We start from the raw sequence: 21,601 nt of genomic DNA, 5'->3' as shown, positions 1-21,601 counted from the left end.
AGAACTTGTCTGAAAGCTGAAAGAAGGATGCTACCAGTGGAAATAGACTGTAATACAACTGGGAAAAAAAAAAAAAAAACCCGAACTTGCAAATAATTTGCCACATGGCCAATGATCCCTTAAGCTTTAGTTTATTTAATCAGAGCCAAGAACAAATACCAAGAGACAAAAGCAAAGAAGGAAAGCATAAAATCAAAACATAATGATGACATGATGACATTACTGTACAAATTATTTAACAATAAACATACCATTAAAATAGTAAAAACACAAATGTTCAGGTTAAGAAGGAAAAAAAAAAATAGCTTCCCTTGGGAAATTCTGTGCTACTGGATGCAGCAATGGAAGAAAATAAAGGAAAAGCACTATACCAGCATAGGCTAGACCATATATGTAAAATGCCTGTGATTTTTCTATTAACACAAGAGACCTGAGAAGGTGCCAGAGAAGATATGTACAGTAAAAAAGATCTGTGCTTTTCAAATTCAGTTCAGAGCTTTTCAAATTCAATTCAGAGCTCTTGCACTCCCCAGCTTCAGTGCTGGTGATGAGGACTGCCCTATTTCTGACCAGTACTCACACCACCCCACACCCCTATCATCCATCTGGGAGTCTTGAAACCAGCTCCCTACTTGGGATAACATCTGCTTTGATCTGACCCGTAACAACATTAACACCCACACTGTGGTCAGTTTTGGTGAATCAGCAGTAGCCCATGCTCACATGGCCATTTGCAAGGAACACGGCAAAAATATATTCCTACCACTCACACATTGTCCAGATCAGCCACAGGAATAAATACAGAATAAGATTTCCTATAGTTTAGTGTATGCCAAACCAGCATACAGTATAAACACAATCTTCAAACACTTACAAAAAAATTTTAAAGAAACCAAACCCAAATGTACTTAAAACTCAATGTTAGGATACAGTTCCACTTTAAAATATTGGAATGGTGCTCTGATTGTTCTTCTGATATCATTATCTTTGCAGAGCATACAGGACAACATTATTTCAACCCAAGATGGCTTTTAACTTGCACACATACAAAACACTCGGGTCAGAATTATAAGCAGATATTATGTATGCAGACAGCCCATGGTAAATCTCCTCTAAACGCCCATATAAAAGAAACTAGATGCTTCCATCACCAGTTGGCTTAAATATTAGTTAAAACACAAACCAGGTCTTACAGTACTTAGCAGCAAGATCTTCAGAGATCTTGTCTGGAGACTGGAGAAGCTATAGTAAAGCAGCCTACTAAATCATCTCCAGCCTGCCACAACAAAATGAAAAATTTCTTCTGGCAAATCAGCCTTACATTCCAAACGTTAGTCTGAATTAAAAGACAGGAGCCCACTATTACTACAAAGTAGAAAATATCAAGAATCTTCAGACTGTACTTCTCTTCCCATATCCTTTGTTTCCCAGTCCTTCAAAAGACCACTAAAAAGTGGCCTTACTTTATAAAACTGTTACTAAATTTAATCTCAGCAAACTGCTCACTGCCAAATATTACAGCATTTTACATCTTTATTCCAGGAACAGGTTTCTGCTTTTCCATTCTTGGCCTTTTATTCTTGCTAGAATTATTTTTATCTGTCGACATCTTTTTAAGCTAAAATTTTGATTTTATGCAAGAAACTGAATCTGTTTCATTTAATTCTGAAATCTTACCCACACTTGATGGTGCTGAATGTGTTCTCATTAAGTAATCTCTTCTTTTCCAAAAGAATAAGACCACTGCAAATGCTAGGGTGGCTAATTTCTAGGAATCAAAATTTTAAAGTAGAATCCCATTCTTTAAAATAACCTAACAGAAAAAAATCATGGCAATGCCGTGATCTTCAAAATGCAGTTATATGCCTTTTTTTCCTTCCTGTCTTTGATTTTAAATTCATTTGGGGGGAATTAAAAATGGAGGAATAAGTGGAAAGACACTCATTTGTAATACATGTGAATGTTTGGGTTGTTTCCCCTCCCATTCATGCTGCAGGATCATGGAAATTGATTCATGGAGTGAGCAGACAAAGCTGTAGGGAGATATCATGGGTCTCAATGTTTGGCGAGGATGCAACATTTTACCTACAAGGGTAACATGACTCAAAGCAAAAACCATACATATTTCAAGTTACCCATGTTTCCACTATTTAGGATGTGGTGGATTGGCTTTGGAAAAACAGCAACAGCCAGAAACAGCTAAGGGCAAAGCAATGAGTCTATCTCTGCTAATATGACAAAATCCCTGGGAATATCTACCACATGTAACATCTCTTCTGAAGTAGCATGGGGCTTTGGGAAGAAAAAACACCCACTGGCTGTCCAGATACAGACAGTCCTCAATGGAAAATAGTTCTAATACCAACATGTCTTTTTGAAATGCCAGCTAAGTGGATTGTCCGTAAATGCCTTGCTCTCTGGACAGGACAGTAATAGAAAGATCATTTTCAGAGAGGAACAAAGTCAATAAGGTTCTAAAAAGGACCAAGTTGGACAGGTGGCTCCTCTCCCCCAAATCTCAGCAGCAGCAGACTGGGCACTGGGCTAAGACATCAGTCAGTAGCTGAACTGTAATATCAAGGTAAGAGAAGGCCAAGCAACAGCACAGGTGCATGTGGAAAATGACAGAGAAATCAGATTCAGCAATGAGTTATGTTAACCCAAACATCAGGCTAAAGTCTTATATAGCCAGTGTCTTGTGTGCCTCAAAAAACCTCTTTCACATTGACACACAAATTTGCTTGGAAAAAGTGTCTTTCGGTACAGAATCAATAATTTCCTACATCAGTTCAGACCAACTTCTCCCTGGTATTTAAGCAGTCATCATCTGGCCTGTCATACACGGGTGAGCCACATGAATAAAGTAAATGACAGTAGGGATGGGTTATCAAGCAGCTGAAAGAACGTTTGCCCAGCACAGAACCACAGAAAGAACTGCACCCGTCTGGTCTGGCTTTGGAAACTTCCCTAGTCCCTCAAGGGACAAGCCCAAGGTCAAGGTCATGAAAACCTCCTCCAACTCTGACTTCTGAAGAGAAGGTGGCAGGTGAGGGCAAGCAAGTTTGAATCAGACATTGCTTAACACTTCTCAGCTGCTATAAATTGTACCTTCGTAATTATTGAATCACTACTCCAACAAGTTGTTTATGTAGCTGCCTACCCACTAAGTTAAAGCATTCCCAGATTCTTGTACCTTGCTATATCTTTGCCTGTAGCAGAGAAGAATCCATGTCAACAACTCCTGTTTGTTCCTTATGAAAATACTGAAAGAACATTAATCACTTGGGTTTTTTTACTTCTCAAACTACATAGAATGATCTCCTTGACTTGCATTATAAAGCAGGTAATCTGTCTTTTTACTATTCCTGTGCAAATCCACTTCAATGGACTATTGTTTATAAGGCTTGTTATTTAAATATAAATGTGTTGGACTAAAAATGTATTCCACTCATATCAGAATTTCAGAGTGGGGGTAAAAAAAAAAATCAAAATTATACATAAAGCTTATTGCCATTTTGGTTTTATTGTGGATCAATGTAGTTCTTCATAAGCAAATAACTAGTGCAGATTTGCATAGCCTACTAGATTTGGAAAAAATAATACAAGCACCTGGTTGATAAGTGGGATTACATTATGTGGTAGCAGGCAACAGCTGAACACAAATACACTATATAGTGTTTCAATTAGTGAAAAGACTATTCACTAAAAAGGTCCTGGAAAAATACTTTGATAGTATGAGCAATCTCCTGCTTCCACACCTGAGTCACGATACACTGCTCTCTCCATCACCTACAATACTGAGTAGAAATCCCTCACAAACTTACATATGTAGGAACGGGATTGACCTTTGTTTTCATCTTGCATGGAAGGTACTAATTCTAGTGCTAAAGAGACCGTTCATTATTAACTCTAAAAACAATTTGACAAAAAAAAAAAAAACAAAACCAAAACACCAACCCCCAGTCCCCTCAATCTTTTGACAGCTCTGCTGCAGGACAGTCTTTTGCAGCCCAAGTTGAAAAGAGTATATCACTAAAAGAAACTAATTAAATTAGCAGCTTGCCTAATACACAGAAGCTTGCCTACCCTTGACTGGCTTTTTTGTGCTGAGGGTGCAACACAACTCTGCCAGCCTACCAGCTGTGCGGCCACCAGCCAAAGGAGACCAGCATACTTCCCACTCCTCCTTGGCCACATACTGCCACCTTTTCATTTGACAAACCTTGACACTCATCTTGCCCCACAGTGAGCCAGTTCGGCGACTTAAATAGGCATCTAAAAATAAGTATTTTTAAAAAAGGCAAACAGGAAAACGGAGCAGGCAGCAGGGAGCCAGCATGAGGCAAGGTGCAGGAGCACATCCCACAGATTGGCCTTGCTGTAGCACACAACCACAATTCTGTCACATGCTTAAGACCGTTAGCAGAAAGCTGCTGTATTAATTAAAGGCCTTGGAAGATTCCTAATAAGCAATTTCTGGCCAATCTAGCTGTGGCAGCTTAAAACACTACTGCTCCCCAGTGGGTTGTCCCTTCCTCCTGCTGCCAGCAACCTTCCCTGTAGCAGAACTGGACAAAGTGTCTTCTCCTGGGAGCTGTGCACACCCTCGATCCAGGGGGGAACATGCATCCGCTCTGCTGCTCCTGCGACAGGGGGAAATTTCTTCACCCTATTTTTCTTCTGAACTAAACAAACTTCTTTGTCCCCCTTAATGGAGAAAATATTCTAACATTAAGTAAAAAAAATCCAAATTTAAAGCTTAGCTACTATTAAAGTCAGTCAACCTCGTCCCATTTATCACAGCCTTCTATTAACAGAACTTTACAATAGAAGATAAATGCATTTGTGCATTTGGCAATTCCTCGTGTGCATTTCTGGGAAGGGGGCCATGTAAATGAGTAGCCACCTGATCAGTAGCAGGAACCAAAGATTAACATATTGTCACATAAAGTCTGCTCTGCATATGTCTCTTCTTGGGTAAGGTGAGCAACTGTTGCTAGAAAACATATAGTTGTCTCCGCACACTGTTATTAATTGCCAGTCGTTGTAGTCTTAAGAGTTGCCCATAAAAATGTACAAGCATCCAGCACAGAGACTCAAACACCTTTGGCCTGTTACCTATTGACCTTCTCAACTGAGAATCATAGCCAGAAATTGGAGATTCATACCAAGAACTTGCAGCTACATGGAAGTTACACCACTTCTCCTTCAGCAATTACCTTTTTTATGGGTTTTTAAAATGCATGCTCTCTGCTCAGTGAAGGCCATCCAACCGGATAGTTTATCAAGCCTGTATGCCAATGCTTTTGTTCATCTCTCCCAGAACCATTCAACAAACTGGAAACTGCTCTCACTTATGCGGCAGTCAAGACAGCAACCCATTACACAACAGCTTCAGTGTAATATTTGAATGCTTAGCTTTTGCCAAATGCTAGAATAACACTGACACCTCTTTACTGGCTGAAAGTAGTATTTACTACTCAGGATTAACCCTCTGCTTCCCACTCAGACCTGGTCACTTGTAATAGACACAGCTCAGACCAAAGCAAGTATTGTCTATTCTTTGAGTGGAAGCTCAAACAAATTTAAGTACTTTCAAGTCCTGAGCTTGCCACTATTGCCATTGCCAATCCTCCTTAAATGTCATTTATTCTGTAAGTAGGTCTTACAATTTTTGGACTGATCTGAAGACTTTGCACAGTCAAAGCTGTACATGTCCTTCTTTTCCTCCTTACCACCACCAAGCTATCGCAGCTGAAACCTGCAGTGTAACACAATGGCAGGCTGCACACTTTTAGTACTGTTCCATGGTTTCTGCTGCAATCTAAACCTCTACATTTAAAAAGAAACGGAGATGGGACTTTTCCCATTGGCTGCAAATCTGGCTGTGTAGGAAGCTTCCTCTAGTCCCCAGGGAGCAAAGGTGTTAATTACTGACAAAATACCTACAAAGACTAGTTGGAGCCCTTCGAAGCCTAACAGCAGTGGGCCACAGCATTGAAAAGCCTGGCCCATCAAACACAAAGTATCTAAGTGAGTTTCTGAACAAAATCTGCAGCATTATATTAAATCAGCCTACTTTCACCAGAACTGCAATCTCTTTCCTGCCATCAAAATGCTCTCTTCATGGCATGCATGGCTCTTCAATCAAGTTATGTTACTAGGAAATGTGTTGAAACTGAAAAAAAAAAATAGATGTGATAAATGTGAAGCAGTGCTTGGTTGGGGGTTCTACTGTTATGTTACACAGCTCCGCATGTATGTGCGAGATAAGGAATGCTAGGCAGTAATCCCTTCACTGATCAACAGGCAGGGTGGTAGGGGTTTGCCTCCCCCACAAACGCTTGTCAGCACCTACCTATCTACAACTAAGTCCTCTGACCAGTAACTTGCTGGGAACATCCACTGCCTAGTTCTGACCTGAGGAAAATCTACACCAGAGATGACTGGCATAGTAAGACCACGTGGCAATGCTAACTGCTAGCAAACTCACCCTCCACTCAGCTTGCTGTGAGAATTGGCACTTGCTATTCATCCAGGCTCTCGTGCAAATCATCTCTGAAACTGGAAGAGTTTGGATCAACTATAAATGCAAATTAAACACACACATGCTGTACACACATGTGGATCTATCTCCCTGTTCTATTTATATAACGTGACATGCTCTAGCAGGGGGGAAAATCCACTAAACTGACTGACCTGGGGGCCAGAAGATTGCCAGACATGACAGCTGGGAAGGGGAGGGAATAAAAAACTGGGAAGAGACTGTTTGCCTCCATAGTACCAGCCTGCCACTGCACTGAAGAACTGCAAGGTCAAACCAGAGCCTTAAACTACTCAACAAACTGGAGCTCCTTACAACAGCCTCCCTTATTGACTATGCTTACTTGCTTAGCACCCTTTGTTGCTGTCACTGGTGTGAAATACAGGTGGCCTATTCCTTGAGAAGATGACAGTTTCAAGTTTCCAAAAGAAACATTCCTGCCATACACCAGAAAAAACCCCACCAAAACCTCACAACCCATTAAAAAAATAAATAGTAGCTTACATATATGCATGGTTCAAACACAACAGGAAACCTGGTACTCAAAACTCACTGTATTGTATAGAGCAAGTTCCAAACACATACGCTTCACTAAGTGCACCAAGCCCTAAAATCATTTCACTGCATATACCACCAGCTATACAGCAGTTATTTTGAGAAGACAAATACTCGTTTGGGGGAGGGGAAAAAACTGCATGAAGTACATGCTAAAGCTACAGTGTTTAAATGTGTATTTTAGCACAAGAGTGCCATTAGTTCTATACAGAGCTGAACAGACAACTGAAAAGTTTGATTTTGAGGAAGCCCGGGGAAGACAAGGAGGGGACAATTTCTCAAAACTTGCTGAGCTGAGGTAGTGAACCCATAGATCCCATTTCAGTCCCATCCCCCCTCCTCATCCTCCTGCATATCCTTTGTCCACCCAGTATTTCTGGCACAACTCTTTGTGGGATCCCAAGATGGCCACGATCGAGGAATCATTACATATTCAGCTAAACAAAACAAAAAATGTCAAAGGGAACAACAGGAAGACATCACAACACTCAACATGCTGCAGTACAGCTTAAGAGAAGGAGCCCAGAGGAGGTCTGTCTGCACAGAGGAAGCTGGGGGAGGAAAAAAGTAGATAAAAGTCTGTGTTGGGTGTAAATGGAAACAGAACCGGAATGTTCTCCTACACAGCAACTGCAGCAACAAACATAATACTGTGTCAACAGTTCATGATGCATGAAGAAGAACTGAAATGATGCCTTGTCTTCCACAAAAGCCAGAAAGATATTTTTCACCTTAGCTTCTGTTTGGGTGGTGGTGGTGGTTTGTTTTTAACCCAAAAAGTACCAAAGGCACGAAGTTCCCTATTATTAGGCCTGAACCACCCAGCTACTTCTCAATTCCCACAGCCAGAAACTAGCAAATTTTCCTCCAAAAAAATTTTGCTTGCAATACTCTAAACACAGTTTCTTGGGATGGTGATGTAGCAATCCAACTCGCTTCTGAAGCTGGACTGTGCAGGGCACCAAAAGCAGGAACAGTGTAAAGGACAAGCCCTCCTGCCCCTTGCCAGCCCCAAGAGAGGAAGAGGATGCCCCCTCGGTTGCACTAGTGGCTGCTCCTGCAGCCATGCTGTGAACCAGGTATGAAAACTCACACAGGTTAAAAATAAAGAACTCTGGCAAAATTCTCAATCAGTCTTCCTCTGGCTACTATTTTTAATCCTAACCAGCTCCTTGAACTTACTCATGGCACGACCCTGCAAGCGGTTGTGTCAGTGCAGCTGAGGAACAAGGAGACAAGGCAAGTGCAGAGGGCAGCAAAAATTCCTTAAGATAACATGCAAGCATCAGTGGCAATGCCTTGAAATGACGACCACTGTCTCCCAATATCACGCCTACAGTGGATGTCACTTAAATTTCTCAGCAGAAATCATTTTCCAGACTCCATTATATCTCATAAAGCCAAAAATAAACACACAAATATTTTTCCCTGACGAGCACTGGGATGCAATAAGCCTTACAAAATATTTACCAGTATAGAAGACAACACAAATTTTATTCTGACACACCGGAGGAGCTAAGTGGGCTGATTAACTAGACTTTGAGTTCGTTGCTCAGGAGGTAAAAAAGGTTTGGGGACCAAGGGTGGGGGAAACAGGAACAGACACACGGGGGTCGCCCAGGAAAGCACCATTCTCCTTACCCCATTAGGCTTCTCAGGGGAACTGTAAGATCACACAGAAAATAGGAATATTTCTTTTGTTTGAAAGATAACTTTATTTTACTATTCATTTTAGCTTGGGACTAGGATGCAAGGAGTGTAGAGGAAAAAGGTTGAGAAAGCATCTTCCGTTTCTCTCTTTTAAATGGCATTTTTCAGACAGCTTGTTTTGGTTCTTACTTCATACAGAGGACATCTCCAAGCCTCCTGCATTCTCAGCATATTTTCTATAATAGATTGGCTTGAGTCCTCGTAACTGGCTTCTAGGAAAGAGGAGGCAGCTTGCTACAGCAGTATCTCAAAGTAGTCCTTTGCAACCAATGCCCACCACACTGCCTCACTATACAGTTTCTCTTCTCAGAAGCATCTGGTGGTTTTGGTTTGTTTTTTTTTTAATTTCACGTGGTTTCATTCACAGAAAATTAAAACTAACAACAGTAACACTAAGTACATTAGCGATGCTTTCCTTGAGATTACACACACATACATATTGACATGTCCCTGAGAGGCCAAAGAGAGGGGAGGAGGAGGGAGGACAGGAGGACAGAGTCTTAAGGCATTTAATTTAGCAATCACCTACTGCAAAACAACAACTACTTTTCCATCCTTTCCAAAACAACAAGAACCATCTATATCGATGGATGAAACAAAATTTACTATATCCTCACTGTTACTAGAAGGACTCCACACTGGAAAGTCTGTTTATGGTAGGGCAGTATGTACAACCATACCCTACTGACAACATAATCACAACCTTATAGCACAAAAGGGATAAAACAGAAAGGCTATACTTTAATCATAATGCAGTACTGACCTTTTCCTCGAGGGCCCTTCTTCAAAATCTGAAGAACTAACATCATTGCTCGTTGAGGACACTTGCGATGCATCGTCCTTCTCATTCTCCAGCTGTTCTGATCCTGGTCCTAATCCTTTAGATTGGCCATTAGTGAGAAGTCCTGCAAACATGACAAAGTTGTACACAATATTCAAAACCTGCATTACCAGCGCCAAATGGATTTTACAAAAATTCATGCATAACACTAGCAGTGGAGAGTTGATGCCCAAAGCAACTATCTTGCAAAGAGATATGCTGATAACATTGATTTTAAACCGAGGTATCCAGTAAGAACCTGCCTGATTGTGTGTTTCCAATTTAGTTAACTATAAGCCCCCAATCCCAAATAACTACACTACAGGTGTTTGCAATCATATTTGTAATCTTGTCACATCCCGTACTCAAAAAGGGACACAGCTTAGAGTCATTAACTCATCCCTGTTTTACAGAACTCCTGTTGACTGGCATAGATGAGAGTCTTTTGTATTTCTCTGTAGATCAATATAAAATTAAGCTGCCATTTGGTCAATTTGTCATTGTCTTGCTCTTCATTCTGCTGCTTCCAACTACTGCAATTTATGATCCTTTTTAAAAAAAATCCTCAATCCCAAAGGGGTGAACATCAAACGTCTGATTCTTCTAGCCAAATGTCACTTAACTACAGAAACTCCAGACTGCCGGCAAAGGTACACAAGGCAGTGGAAATGTCTGCCACAGCTGCCTTCCCTTTTGTGCCTTTTCTCTCCTGGAGGAATACTACAGCAAGCAGAGTCACATAGATGGAAGAAAGCATTGGGCCTCATACAAACATAATGTTTAACAGATTTTGCATGTTCTACTCAAATGAGTAATATAATTTGCCCCTTACAGTAAAACAACAACAGACAGCCAATGAAGCCACTCAGACTTAAGGAAGAATTAAAATAGCAACACGTTCTTCAGTAAGCTTTGGGATGAGAGGGAGGAAAATTACTACGAATTTTATCAGCTCAGTATTTACTTGGTGTTTTAAGAGCTTATTACCAGAGGAGCTGCAATTATATCCAGGAGAATGCTTTCCCATCTCTCTGCCAAACTACTTTTGCAAATGGCATAACAAAGCTTTGTTTCACAGCTTTATTTCCTCAGAGAAACACTGGTAGGACTCCCCTCCCTTGGTCATTTCAGTCCTCCTTTCTATAGTTGCACCTTAAAAAGAAAACAGAGAGGGGGCCGACCCCTTTCAAGATAAGCCAGGCAGCAAGGCTTAAGAGTAGTAAACCAAAACCGCTTACTAGTAACAGCAGCTCAAAACTTTTCACCAGGGCTACATGAGTGTTACACCGTTTCAGACCTCTGTTTTCAGGAAAAATCACCATTTAGTGCCATCAATGTACTTACTCATCGCGTAACCGAGCATTCAACCAAGCTCAGTTTCAACGAGACACCAAACCATAACCAGAGCAAGGGGAAGGCACCTCCTCCGGCAAGCTGTCTGCTCAAAGAACTGGCTGCTTGGCCACAGCCGCGGCCGAACGCTCCCTCCCCAAGGGCCATTTATTCACTGCTCGCTTGGGCGCTATGACCGAGTGCGATACAACATCTGCTAGTGGGCTCTCGAACCCTTCAGCGCTTACCATTCCAATCTAATCGCTTTGATTGCCCGGTTTTAAACAGCCTAATCCGTAGTCTGCATCAGATCACTACATCGTATCGCTCTCTTCTTTTTCCAATCAAAGTTTGCTCCTACTCATTCTGAACTACACCAAATTTCTCTTGACTTGGAGTCAGAAGTGGCTACATGGTAGCCACATGCTGCAGTTTTTGTACCCTGTGTTCAAAATACTACCTACAAAATAGAAGCCTGGATTTTTTTTTGTGGGGAAGGTGCAATGAATTGGTAGCTCTACTTTTTTTCTTCCCAATATGGAGCCCACAAAGCAAAAGTTGAAACTAAGCACCAATTTTTACATTAAAATGTCTCTTCTAGCCAGCCTGAGACTGGCAGAGAGAAGTTAAATGACCCAAATTACCTTTTCACTCCCCTTTTGTTAAATTCCTTTTGATACTTCCTTTCCATTAAAGACATCTAAAACTGTGACCCAACAAATAATACAAATTTCAGTATCAGCACATGATACTACAACAAAGTTTGTAAGGTAACACAATGATACGATGTGGGGTGACAGCATGCATTCAAAGTGCTCCTGAGGAAATGAAGGGAGCCTTTTAAAAAACATTAAATGGTTTATATTTCTATGCTGAATTCACCCTCACTAGAAACCCTAGTGCCCAAGTTTGTTCTAAAAAAGTTTCAACTTTTGCTTTGCATTTTTCCAGAAAACCACTGCTGATAAAATTTACGATTTTTAAACTCCAGAGAAGTCTAAATCAAGCATATCATTTGAGGCCTGATACGCAGTAACTGAACTCTTATGGCAGAATTTGATTAGGTTTTCCAAAAGCAATATTTGTTCTGGAGACTTGCGACGTAAAACCCAGCAACCTGAAGTATATGAGTCAAGAAAATCACCTTTTGGGCTGTCAACTTGCACGCACTTGGAAGGCAATTTTTATTCATCCTTTCACCCTGCCAAACCATCAGTGCACTTGGAAGACAAGCATGATTTGTGTCCCTTAAGGAAATATATAGGTTTGTCTACTATTATTCATCATAACCAGCACCATCCCAAAACGCAATATTGCAAATAACTGAAGTTAGCTATTGTCAGCTGAAACCAATTAAAACAAGTGTCCTAAAACGGAGTCATAAAACTACAAATGAGAGATACTGATAAATAATGGGAACGGGTGTCATGTTCTACAGGTTTCCAGGGCCAGCATAATTGCAAAATCTGCTCTGAAGTGATGAAAGTCACAGACAGACGGAGTCCACCGCCTTCTTCCAAGCACTGGAGAGAAAGCACATGCTGAAGTAGGCTATTATAAAGTTTATTGCCACTCAATCATTTTTATATCAAATGCATTCAGTTAGCCCCCAGATACCTTTTACTTCAAATGCCATTCCGGCTATCTCTAACTGAGATAAAACACACTCTTTTCTGCTGTGCATTAATCGGGAGCTATAAAGGGTCTGGAGGCCCCAGGATGGGGTGGGGACCCCACAGTTGTGCCAGGTGACACTCGGGCACCCCCATCACCATTAATGGAGTTGGCACCAGTGCAGCTGATGGGACGTATGGGTCTGCTGGTGCACTGCAGGAACAGAGTCTGGTGCACATCCATCACGTGGGTTGACTCTCCAAAGTTAACCAAGTTACAAGAAGCAGCAAAGCATTCATGTTTCTTAAAAGCAAAGTACTGCAATTGTGTCTGTGTGTAAAGAGGGAAAAGCAACCGAGCAAGAAAATGGTCTTTTGCATAGTCTGAAGAGCTGAACTGCTCTTCAATCCTGGCTACTTTGGAGTACCCAGCAACAGTCAAGGAACCAGCAAGCCATCAAGAGCCAAACAGAAATCAAAGGGACAAACAGTTCCTCTACTGCTTTTCCATGGCTGTGCCCTTCCTCTACTGCTTTTCCATGGGTGTGCCCTTCAACCTCTAAATCACGCTGCCAGCGAGCCCTGGTTCATGGCAAAGCCCGTGACCAGTTACATTCTCATCTGTCAGAGACCTGGCAGCGTCTGCCTGCCCCTGGCCCACTGGGCTCATCTCAGCCCCAGCTCTCACTGCCTTCTCCCCAGGCAGCTGGGCTCATGACCGACCGCAAGGCCCAAATAATTAGGCAGAATAAATCGGGGCTGATAAAAATAGACTTTATTCCTGTAATATGAAGTGTTTGGTTTAGAAGTCAAAGTAGATTTTAAAAAAAACTAAACCTCATTAAAACTAAATTTGAAAGTACAGCAACTTGGATTATAAGTCAGTGTAGGATTTCATATTAAAATTACTTACGTGAATAATAATTTATATAGAGTGTGAAGCAGTGCATATTTGCTGCCAAAGTTTAAAAGGAACTGAAGCACTGAACGGCTCAAAGTCACTGAATAAACACTGCTTTAACTAAGTCACTAATAATGAATTATTTAATTAAGTCAGAAATACAGGAACTCACATATCAGATGACATCTATGGTCCCTTGAATACAGTGTCCTGGCTCTAACTGATCAAGGCTAGATACTTTAAGAGAAAGGCCAGTTACTAATTCCTAGTAATTGAAAAGGGCAGCTTAAAACTAAGACATGGGGATCTTAACATCCTTTCTATCTTAGCTGCATAAACATCAACTTCACAGTTTTGCTGAATTCTTTTTTAAACTTCCACATAAGCTGCAATACAAAACTGCAGTTTTAGTTATATGCTGCTTAAAAAGACAAAAAGGAAAAAAAACCCCACTTATCAGCTCTAACTACATTGAGAAAAAGCAGCAAATCTGAGTATTACACCCACTCTGTTACAAGCTGGGGGAAGCAGAACAGCCCTTTCTGCCCTCTGTACCCCAGTCATTATTAAAGAGACTTCTATCACCTCCTTTTTATTTGCCTTCCATGGTCTGAATGTTTTCAAACCTGTCTGTGGCTACAAGTTTGTTTGTTTTTTTACATGCAGGAAAGGCTCTGCCATGAGCTGAACCGTAGCCTCCAGGGTGATCCAGACAGAATCTGGATATCATGGCTTTACAACTTTTGCAGAGCGTGCTCCCTCTTGGTCCCACTGCATCTCACTACCCCCTTTGCTTCCTGACTGTAGTTGTTAACTGGGCAGAGGTCTTGCTGAGCCTTCTCCAGCAACGGCCATGTCCCTTTCACCAAAACCAGTGTGTGTAAAGAACAATTAAATGTGCTTAACTGAGCTTACTTCCAGGGGGCTTGCACTGACTCAAGCGGATAGCCTTTCATAATAATTTACCAAGTAAGGTTTCATTTATACTGGTACAGATTTGCTAACCTTACCATTCTTGGTGATACACATACACGCTTTTAGTAGCAATCTACAACTCTATTCTCAAGCCATGATCTAACCCATCTCTGGTCATCTGGAGAGATGGCTCACAGGCATGTCCAGGGCAGGTCTTGGGAGCACCTGAACACGTGATGCAAAGTCACAGTGCCTGGGAATGCACCATACAATAAAATACCATGTAAGTATAAATACATAGAATAAAAACAGAGGAGGAAAAGAGAAGCAGAAAGCAGCAACATAAGGGAAGACGGAAAAAATGCACGGGTTGAGTCTGGGGTTAGTTAGTTGGTTTTAAGAATAGATGAGATTACAATTACTGGTATGTTCTTCATTATTAAAGTTACTGAATAATCAGGAAACCAAAGGGGAGCATCTGAAAAAACCTCAGTATCCTGTGGTTACTTGAACACAGTGGTTGGGTGCAGGGACTTTCACAATGTTTCCAAAACACTATTTCTACATCACTTACTCTAATGCCAACAAGGCATCTGAGCATGAACATTTCCATGTTCTTACAAGACAGCAACACCTATTTTAGTTCGTTGCTTCCTGGTCCTAAAACAGCTTAGGAAAAGAAACACATTCAACTGTATTTCCAGTCAGTTCTCACAGTCAGAGGCAACCCACAAAGTCGTCACATTAGAAAAATCAGCAGTCACACCACACAAACATAAGCCAAAGATATCAAGAGCATTAACTGACCTAAATAAGGGGGATTTCAATGTGACTGTATTCACAGCTTTCTATATGGGATGAACCCCAAATGTCAGCCGGTCTGCACAGTTCAGGGCAGGGAGCCATACTGCACATCTCAGCTACATGTGAAATGCATAACTCTGCTCCCGGGTGCTTCTTGACCACACAGGGACACCCACTTCCCACTGCCAAGAGATACTGGGTTTGCTTCCCCCCGGCACCCTCCTCCTTGCATTCCTCCCTGATCCCTGCAAGCTGAACCACTCTGGGCTGGTACAAAGGCCCAGTTTCCAGGGCAATTGGCAAAACAAACAAACACAAGTTACAAGAGGTTAAAAAAGTGGATTTACTTGAAGCAGCATTCTCACTGCACTGGGACAATGTTATTTACGAGAGCATGCAATAGCACGGATTGCAGTTACGTAGGCACGGACTTGAAGTTTTGTTCACTTATGGAGTAACATACCCATCCAAATTTCAACTGTGCAGTCTTGGGAGTTGTACAGGAAAGCTTTGTTCAAAAAAAAAAAAATCAGTTATTTTCTTCTTTTTGCACTGTCCGTTTTAGGAAAGCTGCCTCAAATGTAGTTGCAATGTAAGAAAGCAAGGGGGTTAACCATCCCACACCATGACCTGAGAAGTCTGAGCCACCTGAACCCAGACAAACTCTTTAGTGTAACTGCACCTTGGAAGACCACCAACATGACTTCTACACCTAAAATACAGAGTTACTACATTCAGCTCTTTAAATATTTACTCCAGCCCTTAGTTTCAAGCAGGTGATATTCTGTATAAAAATATACATATAATAAACTGGTGGCTCACCTACACCTCTTATTTTCCTTCAACCTAAGAACTACAGGACTTAACAGTGTATTATAAGCTATAATTTTATACACAAGTTTACTTGCAAAGTATCATTAATCAATAGTCCTCATCAATTTTCCAGAAGTAATAGACAAACAGCTGCAATACAATACAAATTCATATCCCATTGTCTGTAACCCTAAATTTATCTTCTACTAAAAACACCCTTACTTGCCGGAGTACATACAGAAACACTACCAAAATCTTGGTAGGCATGTTAAATAAAACCATTAATCATCTGACGCCAAGTTAAAACATACTAGTATCTCCAAAACATCTGCAACAGTCTGCATTAATCAGCATACTGTACAGAGTTACTGTATTTAGCTGTGGTACTGCTATGCACAAAAGATAATTTAGTTTTATAGTGCAAATGCCATCTGTCACATTGTCACAGCATGACAAGGTATCACATTACATATTAAACAGACAACACGCCTAGAAAATAAGGCCTATTTTCATGCCATGGTTGTCTTAGAGACTAAAGGACTGGGTTTTCATGGTAGTAACATAATTTAAAAACAAAACAAGCCAAAACATTTGTGTCTGGGTTAAGAAATACCTATTCCCTGTCCGTTTTTTAAGGATAGCTGTCATCTAGAAAATGCTGTTTTGATCTCATTTGGTAATGCAAAACCACAACAGTTTTCTGTGTCCAAATAAAAAACCACATCATGAAACAGTTGTTGTTTATACCACACGATGCTCTGTGTTGCCACCTTGAAGGTAATTAACGGTATGTGGGCTTTTCAGATGACAAGCCACTGGACATTGGGTTGATTGTGGTACATAACAGAGCATATGCATAAAGCAGTACTGTTATGCCAAAAACTGTTAGCAAATAGCTAGTACAGTCTTCATAAATGACTAGACGAATGCTTTTATATGTAGATATACATCATTACTACGGAAGCCAAGCATGAATGACATTACAGCACAAGATGTGTTTGTCAGCCTGTCAAAAGACAAGATCACCAAAGAGAACTGATTAAATAATACAGGTTGAAAGAAGCTCCTTACTCCCATTACATCTCCATCCAAAATTGCTATTAAGCAAGCAAAGACATTTATGTGACTGTTTCCTGCACATGAGCCCATTGTCAAGTACCTGTTAGCAGCATTAATTGAAATTATATTGTTCTGGTGTTTCAACACAGCACTGTTAAGGGTGTTTTGTTTTCGTTTGGAGGGGGTTGGTTGACAGGGGTGGTGGTATTAAACTGGTAGAAACAAGAATATAACAGTCAAAAATGAACCTAATCCAATTCTGCCAGGAAACTACCTCAGGCCATAAGACATACTTCAAGCCTCAGTTTTATTTATGAAATATGCATCTGGAAGACATTTAAACAAAAAAAATATGCCAACGCCTGTAACATATCATATCCGAAGAAAAACCTCACCTGAAGTGTATACTTCTGTTATTTTTGGTTTATACAAAGAAAAAAAACCATTTAAAGGGACACACCTCTCTGATTAAAAGACATTTCTGCATTTTTAAGGATACAGTGAAAACTGCGACCCTCTCTGCTTCCCCCGGGCGAGGCAGACAACCCCTTCTGGAACCTTTTTCTTCATAAGGCAGAAAGGAAGTCATCAGCCCGGGCTCCACAGTATCAAGGCCTGGACGAGGGAGGGAACAGGAGTACCAGCCAGGCTGAGCAGCACGTGAAAGAGATAGCAGCAGTAATGCTGACTCCAAAAAAGCTGGGGAAGTAAATAAATCTCTCCTAAATCCCCCTCCTACAAACGTAGAGAGCTAAGTCAGATGCTTAAAACCACAAACAGCTACCTTGGTTTTTCACAGTTTTTTTATATTTTAAGAGGAGAAAAAAAGAAACCCAAGGAATGGTTGCCTCAGGACCCAAAAGCTAAGGCTGTCCTGAACGAAGCAAAACAAAGAGGAGGAAGGAGAGCTGATGGCCGCCATCATTCTACCAGCTGCTCCCTATCTGTTATTTTGGTCCTGTTGTGCTACCAAGCTCCTACCAATTGCGCCTGGAGCTGTATGATAAGGGGAGAGCAGCAGCTTTTCTAATAAGTAGGTACCAGGCTGTGTAAAGGTCATGAAGTTTAGACAAACAGAAACACAGTTAATTTTATAGTACCGTAAACACTCCCTGTTAGGACTGGGGAAACGAGGACCACATACTCTTCCTGCGTGTTGCCAAGGAATCACAGTATTTGATGTCCACAGCTTGCATCCACCTCCATCCCCAAGCCCCCTGGACTGGAGTCAGAAAGCTTCGGAGGAACAAGAGGACTCCAAATGCAACACCTGAGCTATAGACCTTTGCTGTTCAGAGAAGCATGGGTAGAACAGGCATAAAGCCCTTTTGCAGAAGCAAGGGAACACCACCATCAGGAAGAGAGCGCAGTTAGGACATGGGGACCTGGACTCTGTCCAGATGCAGCCACTGCCCAGCAGGTGCCCCTGGAGAGGTCACCTCCCCTTCCCGAGCTCACCCACCTGTAAAATAAAGGTAGTGAGATCAACCACCACAGTGAAGCGCAAGGGAGGTGTAAGCACAACATGAGATATAGAGTTTATTATTAAAATCCCTCAGTGGTGTGTGCCTCATGTTGATTTTGGCACTGGACAGAGTGGCTTTATTTCTCCCCCGAGGAGAATAAGTGCCCTTTGGTTTGCAGTTATGCCAGGGACATCTGTCCTATAGGGCATCTTCTCTCATTTGGTAATAGTATATGAAATCTGGAAACAGAGTTAAACGTGCATTTTATTTGCAATTACAAGCACAAGCAGGTCCACAAGGGTAATGTATCTGTATTTAGTTGAAGGGTATCGGTGATAGAAAAATGTGCATAACCACTGAGAGAGAGAACAGTTCTCAGGTATTAACAAAATTATCAGTGACATACATATGAATAAATTACTCTTTGGTTTTTATGCTAAAATGATCATGTCTTGTTCATCCTGCCTTTTCTGGGGAATTTTATGGCTGAATGGAGAACCCAATAGGGCAGTGTCCCACAAGAGGAAAGAGTCAAGGAAGCCCTCGACATGCCTGTGAAAGCAAGCATTTAATTTTAAAACTGTTTGTTTCTTCCACTTTTATTTGGTTTAAATGTCTTTGACAGTTATTTGGAGAAAAGTTACTGACTCCATTTCTGAAGTATTTTTGCCTGTTCTTCACCAATATCTCCTCATGCAAGGGAGAAAGCATGGATTATTCTGGTAAATAAGAATTAAGTAAAGCAAGCTAGTCAGCATTTTAGGTCTTTGTCACCTGTATGTGAGGACCAAGTGAGGGCAATTCTTCCCCCTTCTGAATCACTTTTACAGATCCATGTTAACTGCGATGCACTGCTATAGCAGTCCCGTTTTTTAGTCGATTATTTCCCCCCACCTCAGCATCACTGGGATTTCCTTTTAGACTCAGTAACATACCTTACCCTGTTTCAGAGTTAAGCTTCCACTAGGAATGGATGGACAAAGGAACAATAAATCCACACTTCAAAAATACCTACACTTTGGCACCAAGGGACTAGACAGATTAGTAAAAATGAAAAAAAAATATTTTAAAAGACATTCTGGTATTTTAAGTAACATGAGAAGAAAAGCTATGCCAAGAGCATGTCTCCAGACAACAGCTATTCTACACTAGAAAGTAAAAATTAGCAATTGTGTCTCCACTGAGTATAAACGAAGGAGGAAGAAAGAAGGTAAAGGCAAACACAGTGAGGCAAGGAAGAGCCTGTTAATTGGAAGAAAATACAACATATGAATGTGCAAATAAAACAAGAAGGGAAATAAAAAGGCATGCAATGTCTCACTGCTAGCAATGAACACGTGGGAGCCTGAAAAGGGAGAAATGTGAAGCTAAAACCCAAAGGCTTAGCAAGCCTTGGCTATATCTGTTACAATTTCTAGGAAACCCTTACAGGCTGTATAATTCGAAAACAGCGTATCTGCATGAAACCGGATACAACAGCAAAACAGCATCTTGACGAACATTTGCTACACGCTTTTCCCCTAACAAAGCATGTTTCCTACTGATCTGCGGTGAGGGATCATACAAACAGGAGGGGCGTATGACCTTGGCAGATGGAGGTGACAAAAGGTCCACTTCTGGAACCAGAGTCACAGTTGGCCAGCACCTTGGACCCGCAAGGGCGATCACCAGCAGGGATTGGGCCAGCCCTCTGCTGCGCCCGGCTGCGGGAGCCCAGCCCTTCAGAGGAGCAAGAACAGGCAGCCTGAGTTAACTTCGCTCTCACATTAACTAAATAAATGACCGGACGAATAAATGTAGGATTTAACTTCTGCACATGCCTCAACAGCAAGCAAAACATCAGTCTCTGGAACAGGAGGAAGATTCTAGCAGAGCAGTGTGCCGTAGGAAAAAGGATGGGGAAAGGACGAGAAAAGTGCCAGAAAGCCCTTTTGGGGAGGTTATCCTCTGCTTAATTGTCTCTAATTCTGCCCGTGTGACAAAAGCCGCGAAAGGCAAACGCTGAATGACATACTTCTAATCGCATAGTCCCATTTGATATTTTAATGCATGTCATTGAGGATTTGCCTTTCATGACTTTTGCCAGGAGCACGGGCAGCCATCCAGACAGATCGAAGAAATATTTTTTTACCCCGATGTGACACAAGCTATGAAGATCTTATTTGCTGCAAGAACATACCGCCCAGTGACACAGCAGCAGTGACCCTCCCATGCAGCCAGCAGACGTGGGTACGGATTCAGCCCTTTCTTTGCTGGAGATGCTTTGAGCTTTTAGTCAAAGAAAAGGAGGGAAAAAGTCTTCCTCCTGCCCTGGGAAAAAGTAATTGAGCTAAATGCTAGATGTTCTACAAGAACTCAAGTCACATATGACAGATATTTGAATTAAACCATTTTAATTACTTTCACTCCACATTTTCAATAACTTTTTAGTGAACATGCCCTTCCTAACTCTGAGATCATCCATCAGCCAGCTCCAGGAGTCAAGCTGTCAACCTCTTTCACTGACAAGGATTTTTTTTTTTTTTTCCTGGCATGCCACCTCCTTCTACTAGGCGCTTGAATTATGATCTCTGAGTTTAGAGCAATTAAATATCTGACTTTAAAAAAAAAAAAACAAAAAACAAAAAAAACCCAAAAAAACATGCCACAGTCACTTTTAAGTTAACAACCTAGCCTCTTCAGCAACATGCCAGACAGCTCTCCCCTGCCCCACGGGGTCAGGGCAGCCCAGCTGGACTGCAGGCAGCCTCCTGCAATGCCAGGGATGCACGGCAGGCACCTGGGGATGCGTCGCCAGCACCGCCTGCAGCCAAATTTCCAATTCCCTGCCAGCCTGAGTGCTTGCATATCTGTTGAGAGCCTTAATGTAGGCTTGACAACCACACCAGCATAAGGTCCTATGACATCCCAGGAGGAGGGGAGGGAAGAAAGCTGCCTGAGCAATTCTCAAACACTTTTTTTTTTTTTTTTAAAGCCATCGGTTTCCCAGGCTTTTGTCCGTAACCCTAAATTTCTTCCATGATGCTTGGCGCCTCGCTGCTAGGAGGGAAAGGCGATTCTTTTTGGAGC

The 21,601-nt window shown here is 41.6% G+C and overlaps 1 protein-coding gene across 1 annotated transcript in view; it reads right to left on the bottom strand.

The window, feature by feature from the left end:
* JARID2 (jumonji and AT-rich interaction domain containing 2) overlaps positions 1–21,601 on the bottom strand; it is a 229,731-nt gene that overhangs the window by 93,321 nt on the left and 114,809 nt on the right. The window contains exon 3 of the mRNA XM_009637944.2: positions 9,573–9,714. Coding sequence (XP_009636239.1) covers positions 9,573–9,714 — 142 coding nt within the window. The remainder of the gene's footprint in view (positions 1–9,572; positions 9,715–21,601) is intronic.

The sequence above is a fragment of the Egretta garzetta genome, unplaced genomic scaffold, assembly GCF_000687185.1.
Source record: "Egretta garzetta isolate BGI_Z169 unplaced genomic scaffold, ASM68718v1 scaffold14, whole genome shotgun sequence".
NCBI lineage: Eukaryota > Metazoa > Chordata > Aves > Pelecaniformes > Ardeidae > Egretta > Egretta garzetta.
The sequence above is the reverse complement of the archived record's forward strand: the minus strand, read 5'-3'. Positions and strand labels throughout refer to the sequence as shown.